The 16,270-nt window shown below is 32.2% G+C and overlaps 1 protein-coding gene across 1 annotated transcript; it reads right to left on the reverse strand.

The window, feature by feature from the left end:
- Positions 1-5,901: 5,901 nt before the first annotated feature.
- LOC145600863 (transcription factor bHLH19-like) lies at positions 5,902-9,303 on the reverse strand. The gene is made up of 3 exons (XM_081656716.1): positions 9,214-9,303; positions 6,098-6,355; positions 5,902-5,985 (listed from the first exon to the last, which is right to left on the reverse strand). The coding sequence occupies exons 1-3, from the start codon at positions 9,301-9,303 to the stop codon at positions 5,902-5,904; spliced, it is 432 nt and encodes a 143-aa protein (XP_081512842.1).
- Positions 9,304-16,270: the final 6,967 nt, after the last annotated feature.

The following is a 16,270-nucleotide window of genomic DNA, read 5'->3' on the forward strand; positions in this document are numbered from 1 at the left end:
TCATTAGATGTGGAAGAGTTGCACTCATTTCCCTCAACAACTATTAGCTTTGGTCGCTTCATCACAACAACGGGTTCTTTAGCGCTTGCTTCTTCTAGTATCTTCAATCTTTCTTTAAGTTGTTGCATGTGTGTGATTGCTGCACCAAGAATGGATGTTTTATCTATCTGCATGAAATGAAAGCAATGATTATTGATTAATTTCCTCCCTCTTGAAAAATACAAACAGAATTATTCCTGTAAATTGTTGTCTCACTAAACTTAGAAAAAAGCTTATTTGGGATATGATGAATGTAGATTTTATTATCAACAATTATTCCTCTAAGAAGCTTATAGAAAGAAATCAGCTCTTTAACTCATCTCCATCCCCACCAAACACCACAAGAATTAGCTTATTGTAGTGGTCATTTAGCTAATATTGATAAAATAAGCTAATTTTACAATAATAAACTTGTACTCTATTCAAAACATCTCCAAGAAATGTACTTCTGATTTTAATGTACTACCTCTATCATAAATGATGTACCTGTTTCAAAAATGGTGACCTTAACTTATGTGCTTGTTTCTAAAAATATCAAATAAATTTATCATAACCCACACAAATTTTTACCTTTCCTATATAAAATACACATATTCCTAAAATATCATTATAACTTTATATTTTTCTTATACAATGTTGTCTATATTCTTCTTTTACATACTCCCCCCGTCTCCTTTTGATAGTCCCTTATAAGTAAATTTTAGTCCCAAAATGTTCACCCCATTTGCTTTTTCCAACAACTATTAATATTATTTTTTTTTACCAAAATTCCCTTTAATTTACAACAATATTTGTGCAAATTTAACTTTCCCATGTAAATTTTGTTTTCCCATGAACTTTTATTACTTTCTCTCTCTACTTTTTTTCATACCCAATGTCAATTTACTTTTTCAATGTATTTTTACTATTCTTATTTGTGTTTATTAATTCCCGTGAAAAATGTCCATAAGGGACTATCAAAAGGGGACGGAGGGAGTATAAATATTCTTCGTTTTTTTATTTCTCACACGGAATGCAATGTTCTCATACTCTTTCCATTCACCTTAATTACCATGAAATATGAGAAATGAGCACATCATTTTGGTTCTAAGAGACCGATTTGAGGTCAACATTGACAAAATATGAAAATGTCTCATTTTGCGTACTAAAAAAATACCTCAGTTTGCGTGATATAGGAAATGAGGCATTTTTTTTTTGTCAATTTCGTTCGTCCTCAAATCAAACCCTTTTGGACAAAAATGACCCCTAATATCTTAATAGAGCAGGTTTCGTCGTAACGGTTTTTTTTCTTTCTTTATAGATATTGTTAAGTGGTGGTAAAATGTACTCCCTCCGTCTCCAAAGTCCAAATGATAGTCCCTTATAGCCTATTTTTAATCAAGATCAAAGGCCATAAAATTTTAAGACTATATATGATGATTTTATTTTTCATATATATATATAAATCACCAAAAACTGGTCTAAGGAAAGCAAGATTACACATTAATTAGTACATTATGTTTCAACTAAAAGTAAACGGTATATATATGTACCTTTTTGAGACCAGGAATGAGAGCAGACATAGCAATAAAAAGCTCACTAAGGGTTTGACGTCTTTGTCGTTCCGCTAATATATGGTTTTGGCATTGCTCCGGCAGCCTCTTTGGTCTCCTTCTCGGCGTCGTAGTCTTATTTTCTGCATCCTTGATGGCTTCCTCAGACTCTTGGATGGCATCATGTTGCTTATCTTTGTTAATTTCAACTATCGATTTTGTTGAGTTGCTATCTGAGACTGGATAGGAGAGAGTGCTCACCTCATGCATCATTGCTTGGATGTCTTTTAAGGAGGTGTTAGCCAAACAATTCTCTACGAATTCGTTCATCAACATTGAATCCTCCATACCCTGACGACCACCAGGCCACCTTACAATAATTCTTCAATATCTTTCTCGATCAATTTCGGATGTAAACAAAATATTAAACTTATGAATGCAATATATCGCCAGCGTTACAACAGAATTAAATTAATTATCAAGCTTAGTGTAAAGAATAATCAAAGATGACAATCACGATTCACACACAATCAATTATTTTAATAAAATGTATGTACCATGTTATTCAGTCAAAGATATTATCATTTTGTAATCTTGTATTTTATTACAACATTTTTTTATTTGTAATAGGTGTCATACTCCATACAATGAAGTATATACATGACATCTTGAGGTAACAAAAGCGTTAAATACGCAGGAAACAATGGGCCTGGAATATGGACAACTAACGGTGCAAGAAGCCTACATTGGTTCGTATGTCATTCTTTTTCTTCCACGTTACATTAGTGTTTGACTAATTGTGTACGTGAAAAAAAAAAAAAAAAGTAATTAATATAACTCACTTGTGGACAGTTGACTGTGAAGGGAAAGGAAACAAATGTTAAGTGAGAAATCATACCCCAATCGCTATTTTGGGGGAGCAGCCTCAGATTATACCTAAATTATGAGAAATCGTTTTTTAATATTGTTTGTTAATTGCATCCGCCGGATTGTGAGAAATCGTTCATGAACTAACCTCCTCCGTTTTTTGGGGATATTTTGTCAATTATTCCCTCTATATTTGTGATTGTTGTTGCTAGCTAGGTAAATTGAGTACCCAAAATAGACTTTGAATTGTGTTTGATTTGCTTAATCTTCCTTTTATCATAATAAGAGTAGTTAGGTGGACTCCCTCAACGTTATGCATGTACGTGGTTTTTTTTTGTCTTTTTCTTTAAAGGAGTTTCCTGCTGCTGTCCTGCATATTATATGCAGCATGTCGTAGCATTATTATTATCTCCTAAATCACGCTTTTCTAATATATAAATGATTCACTCTATTTATAGCAAAATTTGCATAATGTTGTGTTATCATCATTAGTGTATGTACAGCTATTCCGATAAAACATACTTAGGGCCTATTCTCATTGACTGAACTCAGCTGAACTGAACTGAACTAAACTCAGCTGAATTGAACTGAACTGAACTTAAATGAATATTTTATAAGAGAAGGAAATTAGGAGCTGAACTGAAATGAAATGAACTGAACTGAACTGAACTCAGCTGAACTGAACTTAGCTGAACTGAACTGAACTGAACTGAATTTCAACGTAAGAGAACAGGCCCTTAGTAGTGTAGTACTTACAACACTGCATCCCCACTAGTTATAAATATAAAAAATAATAATAGAAAAATAGAAAAATAAAGGTCAATTACAAAAGAAATGATAAGTAACAATACAAAAGTGCTTAGTAAAACCACTTCACTATGATTTTATCAATTTAGGGATGGTAACGGGTCGGATCTGGATCGAGTCTGGATGGACTCAGATCCAGACTCGTTTTTGTATCTAAGATTCAGAATCCAGATCTGACCTGGGGATCCGTCGGGTATGGAAAATGGAGACCCGGATCCAGATCTGACGGGTCCAACGGATTAGGGTCTGGATCCGATCAAGTCCAAAACACGTCCAATATATTTTATCTAATTTTTTGCAATAAATGTAATTTTTGGGTCAAAAAATGCATTTTTCAACTTCCGTCTGGGTTATTAAGTTCAACCTAAATTAAAGTTAAAAAAATAATTTAAAAGCACAAAGTAAACAACTTATATTTTAAAATAAAAATTATACACAATGAAAAAAGTACGATGTTACAAATGTACAAGTGAAAAAATAATGTCGATGTATCCGATATGAGCATTAAAAATTCATCTCTTAAAAGGCTAATCTTGATCACTACTAACATCATCAACATTTGTAATAAAGAAACAAACCATTTAAGTTTTTTTTTTATAGGAAAATTAAAGAACGGGTAAACGGATTTGGGTTCAGGTGTAGGGGCCAAACCCGGATCCAGATCCATTTTTTTCAGTAGGACCTTGATCCGACCCGGATCCACGGATCCGAGTCGGTTCCGGTTCCGCTGCCATCCCTAATCATCATCTAGAATCAAAGATATACTTTTATTTTTGAGCATAAATTCTTAGGCCCTATGTCTCTTTTTATTAGATTTTTTGTAGATTGGCAGTTTATTAATCTTATATGGCAGAATTCATTCTGTGAAGGGTAAAGAGATCATGGAGACTGCTGCTAGGCAAGGGACATAGAGGATTCCAGCTGAAGGCTGCTTTAAACTAAATACATATGGAGGGTTGAATTAAATAGGGAAGAGCTTCAAGGTCTTGGTACATAGGATTTTCTGTCAAATACAATGTTGTTAATCCTTTGGCCATTGAACTTTATGTCATCATTGATGGTTTGGCTATGGCAAAGGATTTTGGAGTAAATAAATGTTGAGTCCTTGCGCACTATGCTGCTTACACCACGAGCTTGCAGCGGCTATCTGTGATGCAACTTCTCTTTTCAATAGTTTTGATATGGCTTTTATTAATCATTGAAGGAGTTATGTCTTCGTCGTGTGCAATTACTAGATATATAATTGGATCAAATTATGGAGATAATTAAGTCCGGACATTTGGGTCGTCGTTTTGTCATAGCTAGAGGTAGTTACGATCTTTGGACTAGTAAAATAGGCCAAAGCCCAATTGGACGGATCCTATAAGGTCACACAAAGGGGCTAGATCGAGCATTAGAGGACGAGGCTCATCATGGGCCTCATCACTCTAGGTGGCCGGCCATGTAGGGGATTAAGAGAGGTTTTGGGCTTCGTGCCCTAGTCTAATTATAATGAGATTATAAATAGACTAAGTGCCTAGGTTTGCAAGCAAGCAGTTTATTGATCTTTTGATCAAACCCGAATTAGCAAACACGAAACCCAACCCCTCTCAATGTCCTCTCTCACACGGCTCTCTCGCTCTTCCTCGGCGCACGGTGGTGTCTCGTGGTGGTGGTGGTTCGTGCGGTGGTCGGTTGTCCGAAAAGGTGGTGATCGCGGTTTTCCTCAATCACTCGACCAATCTAGTATTGGTGGACGGCTCGTTCGAATCTCGTGGACTAAGTAGAGGACCAACACTTGGGGCTCTATTCTCTCCCTGATTTGCCTGTCGAATAGCTTCGTGGAATTCACGCTTCAAATGTATGATTATGTGTCTTTTGTGTTATGCATGTGATTCTTGGGATTAGGTGCTTAATTGAATATGATTCATATTATTTCCGCTGCGTATTAGCTATAAACTCCTACAATCATATCCAAAGGGAAATAATATTTTGGCGCACAATCTTACGGTGTATGGGCAGGACATGGCAGTTGGCTACAAAACGCGATACCTCATTCCTGAGTGCGTGAAAAACCTCTATGAAGCATATTTGGAAGCTGCTACTACTTAATCTGTGTATTGGTTTATTTTCTATTCCAAGATGCAGATGTCTAAGTATTTTGAACAACAGCTTGCACTTTAATATTTGCTTTACTAGTAGTTTTGGCAATAGGGTTGGGCTATGTTTAAGCAGGTTTTTTTATTAACACCAAGTTTTGTAACAAAAAGTTAAAAGGTTTTATTGTACAATTTAATGGCTATAGCCTATTAATATAATCTAAGTTTCTTGTGCTAGAAAAAAACAATATAAAAGTGCTACAATAATTACTAAAAGGTTACTTATGACGATTAAAGGTAATATGCGTACAAGTCTTCCATCTACACTTTAAAATAAAAATAAAAATAAAATAAAAATAAAAAAAATAAAAAAAAGTGTTGCAAAAGAGCTTAGTTATATAACATAATGTAGCGCATGCGAATACATATAGTAGTATATATATATATCATCACTAAAGTGTTACTTATTATATATAGTAACACTTCCAAGTCTCAACCATTATGTTACATTGTTTGGACGTAAAAGACGTCTTAGATAGTTCGTCAACCTTTCATTGCATATTCCATCATGCTGGTCTTTAGTGTTCAGGGCTAGCCACAACCAGAGCCAAGCGAAGAGTTTTAGTAAGATCTTTCAAATTCTGGTTGAAACCATTTTCCATCTACATATATAAAACAAAATCAAAACATGGTCTAATTGTTGCACTAATAGATAAGATCGATATTGGTGATAATTTGTTACAAAAGAAGATGGAAGAAAGTCTGATTGATTACCTGTGCAACGACAGTAATGTCCATGGTCGTATTCTCGAAAGGAATCATGCTAAAAGTAACAACACTCAAGTCATACTTCTCTAGCTCTTCAAGTATCGTCTTTGAAATCCCTTTTCGTTTCTCACAATAGACGTTCAAGAGGATCTTCTTGTCGAGTACCTTTAACACGATTTCTGGTAGTATAGTATTAACATTGGCACCACTGACATCGCTGGTGGCTGTGTCATTTTCATCATCTTCTTTACTACGTATCACAACCTATATATATGAAACAAAAGGAATAAAAGTTTACAACAAAAATTATATGTAATCAGAAATTAAAACGAGGAGAGAAATTACACTACTAAACAAACATCTAGCAAAATTAGGGCTATCTTTTACTCATAGAGCTCGGATAGTCAGATTAATTACAAGATGTGTTATCTTTTAACTTGCTATTTATAAATATTAAGCGAATTAAAATCCAAGGTCTATATCAATTTATAATAATTTCGCCAATGCATTATGCAGAGGTGCATAACTCTTGTACATACTCTATAGTATTAGGGTTCGATTGAGCTAGGTTATTGTTTTAATAGCTTAGAATCATGGCTCTAACCAGTAAAAGTTGGACACACAGCATATTATAATGTGGATTACTGGATTAAGATAGAAAATGAGTGAAAATGCAAAAAGACTTGCATGGACCTGGTTCACAATAATATTATTGTGGACCCGAGGTCTATACACACGCAACTGACATTATATTGAATATAGTGACCCTTATTTTTAATATAGTAACCTTATTTTTAACATAGTAACCTTTATTAAAACTAGTACAACGTTTAATAATATCGTAAACTTGAAATATGACGCTATTACCCTAATTGTAACATAGTGGCCTTTATTATTCATATTGACCAATATATAAAATGTTTCACTAAAAAAAATAACCACTTAGGCCTATATATTACCAAACTGACTTTTAATTTAACATAATGATCTTTTTTATAATTATAGTGACCCTTTTTTTTATTAATAAAACAAAAATAGTTTCTCTAATGTTAGTGGTCCACAATAAATTAGTGTGAACCAAGTCCATTTAAGAATTTGTAGTGAACACGTGTACATATTGACTTATTATGGAATAAGACGGGTAAGGTCCATATAAAAAGATAGATACTCCGTATTTGCTTAAAATGGGATAGAAAAAAATAAAAAATAAAAAAAAATTGAATTTTTTTAATGGGGACGAAAATAAAAGTGTTAAGAACTTTCCAAAAATAAGCCATAAGTACTAGTTAGAAATTATTGGATGTACTCCTACTTGAACTCAAACTACTTAAATTTAATGTGCAACACTTGATTTGACTTGAATTATATATATATATATATATATATATATATATATATATATATATATATATATATATATATATATATATATTTTGTTAAAATGCTGTAATGAATTTTCCGCAATTCAACTACATAGCGGTGAATATTGCTATTAATGGGTTAAATATCGTTTTTGGTTACGTATGCTCTTGTATAATTTGTGTATTAACTGATAATCATATTTTTGGCACCTAAAATATAGTAGAAATAAAAAGAGCGTTTCAAAATCCTTACACATACAATAGGATCTATTAGAACTCAGAAGCTTTGTTTTCAAAAAAAAAAAAAAGTCAGAAGCTTTGTTAGTCCAACATCTCCCTAACACCGAACTGACCCATCAACCCGCTTGATATGTCATTCCTAGTTATATAACAACAAATAAAATGCCAGAGAACCTCAAATTGATACAATTATCTTATCAATTTATGTACGAAAAAAATAATCATGTAATAAGATTTCGTCCATTCATTTCAATGTATATTTCTACTTACTTAAAATTCCAAATATCGACACTCTATAGTTTATACATAGTATTTATATTGAAATACATAGTATATAAATATGATACCCAATTCATATAAATTGGTGATTGTGAGTGAAATATCAAACTAATGCAACTAACAAGAAACGGAAGTTATTTAGTCTTAACTAGCATACTTGAATATAATACAAGTCAAAAAGCATCCTATGTTTTATGCTGTTGCTGATCTCTAGAGGAAAGAGATGAGAGAAGTGATGGTGGTTATACAAAAATAAGTACTTCGTATTAATGAACATGAACCAATTCACATAGATTGAGAATAAGATCATCAACATTAATATACTTTTCGGCCTTGATTATAACGTTAGATGATTCAAATTACACTATTAACATGACTATAAGCACAGAATAAGGAACTAGATTGAAAAAACTTTCTTAGAAACTAAAAATCTAAAGTATCCAACAAAATGAAACAAAACTTACTGGTCGGCATGCTTCCATTATAAATCTCCAAGTAAATAATAATTAACCAGTCTTCTTGTTTTCTGAAAGCTAAGCCAAATTAAAAATTTATTAAGAGTCAGATATATTAAAAACAAAAACAAAACAAGAGCATAAAATAAATCTCAATGAAGAGAGGGGAAAATTAGTTGTACCTACGTAAGCTAAAGGATATGATCTAATAGAGATTTTTGAGAAGAGTTGGAAAAATATATGATTCATTGAACATTCTCAGCTTTTAGTTATATAGGTGTAGGTGTAGTTTCCTACTACCTCCGTTTTACTACAGTAAGTGTTACTCCCTCGGTTTTAAATATTTGCTTCACTTTTTATTTTTGATCATTTTTAAATAATTGCTCAATTTCCTTATTTGGAAGCTTTTACAATATTTAACTTATTTTTCTCAACTAGTGAGACCTAATTTTATTACCTTTAGATTCTCTATCCTCTAATTTATCTTCTACTAACCTTACTACCTCCGTATTTTATTACTTTCTCTAATTTCTCACAAAACTCCGCACATGGATAAATGAAGCAAGTATTTGAGGGAGTATTCACTTGTATTTTATTCGGTCTCCAATGTTAATTAACGACTTTAAACATTTTTTTTTTTGAACGTGAAGTAATAATATCATTAAATAATAGTCATATGACATCTACTATAATAAAGATCTATAAACCACAGATTTAGAGAAAATATCATAACTTTTACAATCAAAATTATGACTAATTTGCATATTTGGCATAGCTCATACTCCACCGCTTCAAGCTTGACTCGAGCAATGATTTTTGATGTCTTTGCATCTTTCCAAGTTGAGACCTCAGCAATCTGTGCTGATGTTTTGATCATCTAGTTGATGACAAATCCAGACCCATAGGAATCTAAATCACCTTTCCAATTATTATAAAAACCCTAAAAATTAAATTCTTATCCATGAATGAGAATCAAAATCCCAGAAAATTGAGACAAACCAAGAAAATAGGAACAGACTCTTACAGATGGAGAGAACAAAACAAACAAACAAAAATGTAAAACAAACAAAAACTAAATTGAATTAAAGAAAAAGGGTCGAAAATAGTCTATTTCCAAAGAAATTATACTATTTCTAGCCAAAACGGCCAAGAAAACTAAAACCCTAAAAGAGAGAGGAGATAGAAAAGAGAAAAAGAAAAATGGGGGCGGCTTTACTTTTATTTACCTTTACACTTGACTTTAACCATTAATTTATTTGATTGTACATCACTAAAAATTATACAAAATTGATATAACAAAAATGAAAATATAAAACATAGAGGCCATAAGGTCTATGTACAAGAAACTAAAAAAGAAAATATTGAGGATAAATTAACATTAACTACATCGAGCTACACATGATTTGTTATGAATGCTTATATATATATTGCAATTATGATTTTTAAGAAAACTGGCAACAAGATAGGGAAAATTACTTTTTTTTTTTTTTTTTTGACAAGAGATAAAATTACCTTTTCTGGTTTAGTGTTTTTGATTTTATGTATTGGAAAAAAATTATAAAACATAAAAACAAAAAACAATATCGAACTGAAAATTAGATGCAGAGGCAGTAACGAACTTTAATTTATTAATATAATAGCTATTTCACAATCGCACTCTCTTAGGGCCTGTTCACATTTACTTAATTTCAGTTCAGTTCAGCTCTAATCAGTTCAGTTCAGTTCAGTTCAGTTCCAATCAGTTCAGTTCAATTCAGTTCAGTTCAGCTCTTAATTTCCCTCTCACATAAAATATTTATTTCAGCTCAGTTCAGTTCAGTTCAGTTCCAATCAGTTCAGTTCAGTTCAGTTCAGTTCAGCTCCAATCAGTTCACTTCAGCTCAGTTTAATAAATTTGAACAGGCCCTTACTCAATAAACAAAAAGGATCAACTTTTACATTCTATATTATCATTTTCGTGGTAAATTGGCAGAATGAAATTTTTGGAAATCAGGGGATGTAAAAATTAACTGTTAAGAGTAGAGAATGTTATAAAGTCCGTTTGTTTAACAATGTTTGACTCAATTTAATTTTGATGTGTTTCTAAACACTGACTTACTTTTTCTACTTATAATTAATTTTATTTATTGATGAATTTATCCAATGTTCAAGATCTGCCATTTATATTTGGTAAATACCTTTTGTGAAATATTACCTTATTTTATATTATTTACAATCTTAAAATATATAATAATATATATAGTAAATAGTATTCCAAAATTACAAAACGGATGTAATATTATTTTGACTTTTTTTTTTGACGGGTGGGTATTATTTTGACTTTATGACTTTTATTTTACTTTTGAGTATGAAACTTTTCGAAGTACTCCGTAGTGATTTTATTATTTGTTTTGTTTATTAATTATCGACAAATACTATAGATGAGTAAGATGACAAGTAAAACTGATAAGAATGCCAAGATTTAGCATGTAATCTGCCTCGTGTACTCTCACGTGGCTCTTCTTGTCACCCCGTGCAACGCAAGGGCAATTCCTTTTATTATATTTTCTTTTTTATTTTTGATGTGATATTTTATTGAAAGAAGTGTACTGATGTAATAATTGACCATAGTGAATGTTGGACTGTACATGGTCAACTCATCACACCATTGACAAGAAAAGAAGTACCAGTAAGGGTCTGTTCTCATATATTTATTTTCAGTTCAGTTCAGTTCAGCTTCTAATTTCCTTCTCTTATAAAATATTCAGTTCAGTTCAATTCAATCAATGAGAGCATGTCCTAATTTTTATTTTTGTAATTATTTCCACCGTTTTTAAATACTTGTTTCATTTGTCTATGCATGAAGTTTTAGAAGAAATTGGAGAAAGTAATAAAATATGAAAGAAGTATAAAAAATTGTAACAAGATAAAGTGGTTGAGAAAATTGGAGAAAAGAGAATATGAATTTAAAAAAAATTGATTTTTATTGAGTCCACTAATTGAGATAAATAAATAAAATATTGTAAAATTTTCCAAATAAGTAAATGGAGTAAGTATTTAAAAACGGACGAAAATGAAAAGTAGGACAAGCATTTAAAAACGAAAGGAGTAAAGAAGATCCAATTGACCGTACTTTGACTCTTACCCTTTTTTTTTTTCAATATTTACAGATCATGTACTTGAAAGTAAGGGTGTAAAGTAAGGGGATTTACACTTTCAATTACCCTCACTTGATAGAAACTAAATTTTAAATATTACGTATCTAAGATCTCAAGTAAGATTCTTATCGAGTAAACTAAACGGTGTACTAAAATTAAACAAGGTTTTTGAAATTTTTTTGGTGCGACTTGTATCTAGTTTGCTGGTGGTAGTTGTTTTAAAAATAAGTGTTTCAAAGGCTAAAAACTAATAGAATGAATAATGTAATTGTTTGATCAAAAGGAAGATGGTGTGGCCTAACTTCGTTACTGACTTTGAAAACGAATTCCAACGCAACCAGGGTGCACATTGTATTGTCATTACCTTCCATAAGATTAAACACCACTCCACTCTAAGACACTTTAGAGGTGGAGTCAAAGTAACCTTATGCCCAAAGAACAAGTGTGTGTGTGTGTGTGTTTTTTTTTTTTTCCTTCCTTGAAGAAGAAGAAGAACAAATGTGTTTAGCTACATGAAAGATGAAGAATAATCAAGCCAATTTTATAAGTAAGGATAGAATTTCAAGAGGATGAATCTAGACATCAAAGCAAGGGTGATTAAATCATAAATTATCTAAATGCTTGGATTGAATCATTTGAATGTACACTAATATTTTTTAAAAAAATAAAAATTCTTTTGATACAATACCAGCTACTTCAAATAAAATTAATCATGTTAAGATGTTGATGAAGATGGATAGTATATGCAGTGAGTAGTTAATTATTAGCTAGGAGTTGGGTGAAGGCTGATGTGTCTATTTAATATAGTGTTTGTTGACTCGAATGAACAATATATACAAGAGGGGGGGTGAATTGTATTGTAGAGGAATTAGGGTAATTTTTGCGGAATTCTTAAAGGAACTTAAACAAAAACTTTAAAGTACAAGAGAGATTTTACGTGGAAAACTTCTTGGCCCTAATCAAGAAGAAAAATCACGACCACAAGGGATTTTAAACTCAACTCTTAATAATAATAGGGCAAACAATCGATTACAAATTAAGACCCTAAACTCAAGTTCCTCAACGAACTTAAGTTCCCCTTCAACTGATCCCTCAATCAGTTGAACTCTCAAATCTCTCTCTTTCTCTTTGCTTCACTCAAAGCAATTAAACACTCTAGAGTTTACCCAAACTCTACCCCAATACAACTCAAGGTTAAACTCTAAAATGCTAAGTACAAAGACACTCAAGGACTTAAGTGGATTTTTGACTCTTTTTGAAAAGCTAAGGATTGTAATGCTCAAGTGTACCTTTTAAAACAGAAAACCAATCCTATTTATACTAGAGAAAAGAAGTTGAAATATTTTCGTTTGCCTTAACTCCCACTAAACCACAACTTCCATAAAATTAGGAAGTGTAGTTCATGGATGCTTGGGCAGCAAGCTGAAGCATTTTACAAGGAAGTGGATTATTGCTTCCTTTATTCTCTCAACTTCCTTGACCAAGTAAAAGAGCCGTTTTCAAAAAAGTTTTTACCAAGTCAGATTTTCCAAAACAATAGGATAGATATAAAACAGAAAATCCTTTAATTAATAAGATATTTTAACTAAAAAGATATTTTTCGAAATAAGATTAAAACAAGTTCAAATATGGAAAATAAAATCTTTATCAAATAAAATTAAATCCACTTAAACCTTATCAATTAACAATGTACTTAACATATATACAAGAAGCCTAAAATAAATAGTAAAGATACATTAGACTCCTTGACACACTGTGAAGCTTCGACTCTGGAGCTTCAGTTCCTCACTCAAGGAACTTGGCTTCTGATTGTCTTCTATGCTTATCCATAGCTCATCCTTCGACCTTGTTTCATGCTCCATTCTGACTCTAGAACTTCGTTGCATACACAAACCTGTCAATACATCAAAGCTAATAGACAAAAGTTAAAGCACCTATGGGTTTGCTTAGGTTCCTTGAGTTATCATCAAAACTTAAGGTCAACAGTGTTTCATCCCGTCTCTCACTCATAATTAGGAGTATTTTGGCTCTTCGGAGCTATTTTTATTACTAATATGCGTTTTCTTGTGTTTTTTTGTAGATTTAGTATTGCTTTATAAGAAATTGCAGATTTTGAGGCATTTTCCGGGATTACTTAGCCACTACAAGCATTGGACATGAAGCACACACATATGACCGGTGTCCAAAGCCCATTTCCGAGCTAGGCGTTACGAGCCCAGTGATTAATTAACGGCTCAACGAAGAAAGAGAACTTGAGACTTGTGACCATCTTTAGCAAGTCGGGTTAGTTTTAGAAGCATTGGACCGAAATTCTAAGTCCAAGGGAGAAGTTGAGATTAAGCCAAGGAGCATCACAAACGCAATTGATAAAAAGAGGAGGCAAGGAAGCTTAAGGCAAGCCCAGGATCCTGCCCTGGTGCACTTGCCCGGCTAGGCAATGACAAGCTTCCAACCACAATACAACCCAATGGCAGGCCCGGCTGAGCGATGGGCCGCCCTAGCTACCGGGCCCGCATATGCTGGCACCTTTATTAGCTTACACTTTTATTATTTTTTTAAATTCCCATTGGTACACCCGTGGTTTTGACTTTTTCGATTGATGCACTCTTAAATTTTTGCCTTCCCAATGGTACACCCGAGGTTTGGACTTTTTCCCAACCTTGACTAATACCGTTAAAAAATATTTCATTAAGTTAAAATAATTAAGGAATAGACTATAATACCCCTTTTAAACATCTAATGTCTTGATTTGCGTGTCGAAAATTATTCGGTTAAAGTTTTGGGAGTCAAGTTAGGCCTTAAGGAACCAAATTAACCTCGAAATTAGCAAAAAAATAACGCAAATGTCTCATATGCATGTCAAAAAATGTCTCGATTTACGTGCCATTACTTTCTTGTGATAGTGTTTGTTCGGTTAAGGTTTTGGGGGTCATTTGACTCTTTAAGAGTCTAAATCAAACTCAAAATTGTCAAAAAATTAACGAAAATGTCTCGTTTTGCGTGTCATGACAAAAAATAAAGAAATATCATGACGTGCAAAATGAGATATTTTCGTTAATTCTTTGACAATTTCGAGTTCGATTTAGACCCATAAAGGGTCAAAATGACCCCTAAAACCTAAACCGAACAATTATTATCACAAAAAAATAACGGCACGGAATTCGAGACATATTTTGACACGCATATGAGACATTTGCGTTATTTTTTTGCTAATTTCGAGGTTAATTTGGATCCTTAAGAACTAAATTGACTTCCAAAACTTTAACCGAACAATTTTCAACACGTAAATCGAGACATTAGATGTTTAAAAGGGTATTATAGTCTTTTCCTTAATTATTTTAACTTAATGAAATACTTTTTAACGGTGTTAGTTACGGCTGGGAAAAAGACCAAACCTAGGGTGTACCATTGGGTAGACAAAAATTTAAGAGTGTATCAATGGGAAAAGTCAAAATCACAGGTGTACCAATGGGAATTTCCCTTTTTTTAATTTTGGGAAATCATTACTTAGTATGTATATGTGTTTCAAAGTGTAATAAGGAGGTCTTTTCATTAGCTTAATTCCATATTTTAGTTTTTTAGGTTTTCTTCCGGTCCAAATTACTCGCAACTTTGGAATATTTTATATCTCACAAATAATACTCCAAAGTTGCGAGTAATTTGGACCGAACGTAGTAGTTATATTTTGTTCTCTCAACATTGTTTTTCATTCGTTTATGCAATTTATAGTTCCCTTCCTTTCGGTAATTATTTCTCCCTTTTATTTCTCGTAATTTTATTACTTGGTTTAATTTTGTTTTCTTTAATTGTTTTGATAAGTTTAAATTAATTATATGCGCGAGTAGTTTCTATCTAGGTTCTCGGGGATCTATAAATAATATGAAGGAATGATCTATTGTTGCTAATTGTTAATGTTTTAGGTTAATTTCCTATTGATTGTTATAATGCTATGCAATTAGATTTGGCCAGGTTATATTGTATGAGTTGCACAATATTAATTCAAAAGTCGAAAGATGAGAGTTAATAATAAGGCTAGTTTTAATACGTGAAATTAATTTATGTAATATTAAGTCAAAGTTTAAAAGATGTGATTTAATATCGCTTAGATTAATTCTGTATATATAATGAGTTGCAGAAACCCGTTACAATCTGGTTAATTTATGCATTGACAGTTGATTGTCATTTGTAATCTCGTAATATTATTCATTGGTGAACTTATGGCCCTAGGCTTTTATTTAATTGATATTCGTTTACTCCGTAGTTTTAATCGTTTTAGTTTAATTGTTCGCCTTAGTTTACAAATCACGTACCTTTTCTTGTTAATAGTTTAGTTTAAAATAATTGATTAGAGTAAAAAGAAGTCGTTAATCTGTGGATCCGATCTTATTTCCCTATCTATTTTAGTTAGAGGACTTCGGAATTTATGTTGATTAGGTGATACGATTTTAGCTTGTTAAATGCTCAACAATTCTATAAGTTGAGATCATCTTCGAAAAACTGTGTGCCTTAAAGGGTGTATACTATATAGTGTACTGCATGTAAAATAAAAGAGAGGATGTACGTATAACTTGATCTATGATCTTATACTTAATCTATGATCTTATGTTGGGTTTTCATTTGGTTGGACTATGAAAACAATGTTAAATTCATTTTGAAATAAATCATTAATCTATGATCTTATACTTAATCTGAGCTACGTGCTGAATT

Source organism: Chenopodium album, chromosome 21 (assembly GCF_948465745.1).
Source record: "Chenopodium album chromosome 21, dcCheAlbu1.1, whole genome shotgun sequence".
NCBI classification, from domain to species: domain Eukaryota; kingdom Viridiplantae; phylum Streptophyta; class Magnoliopsida; order Caryophyllales; family Amaranthaceae; genus Chenopodium; species Chenopodium album.

Bases quoted from the DNA above. Each gene is read 5' to 3' on its own strand.
- LOC145600863 (XM_081656716.1), bottom strand. From the start codon at position 9,303: ATGATCAAAACATCAGCACAGATTGCTGAGGTCTCAACTTGGAAAGAT. The intron at 6,356-9,213 runs GTGGAGTATGAG...TCATATATATAG, and splicing joins CTCGAGTCAAGCTTGAAGCG to GTTGTGATACGTAGTAAAGA. The intron at 5,986-6,097 runs GTAATCAATCAG...TTATATATGTAG, and splicing joins ACATTACTGTCGTTGCACAG to ATGGAAAATGGTTTCAACCA.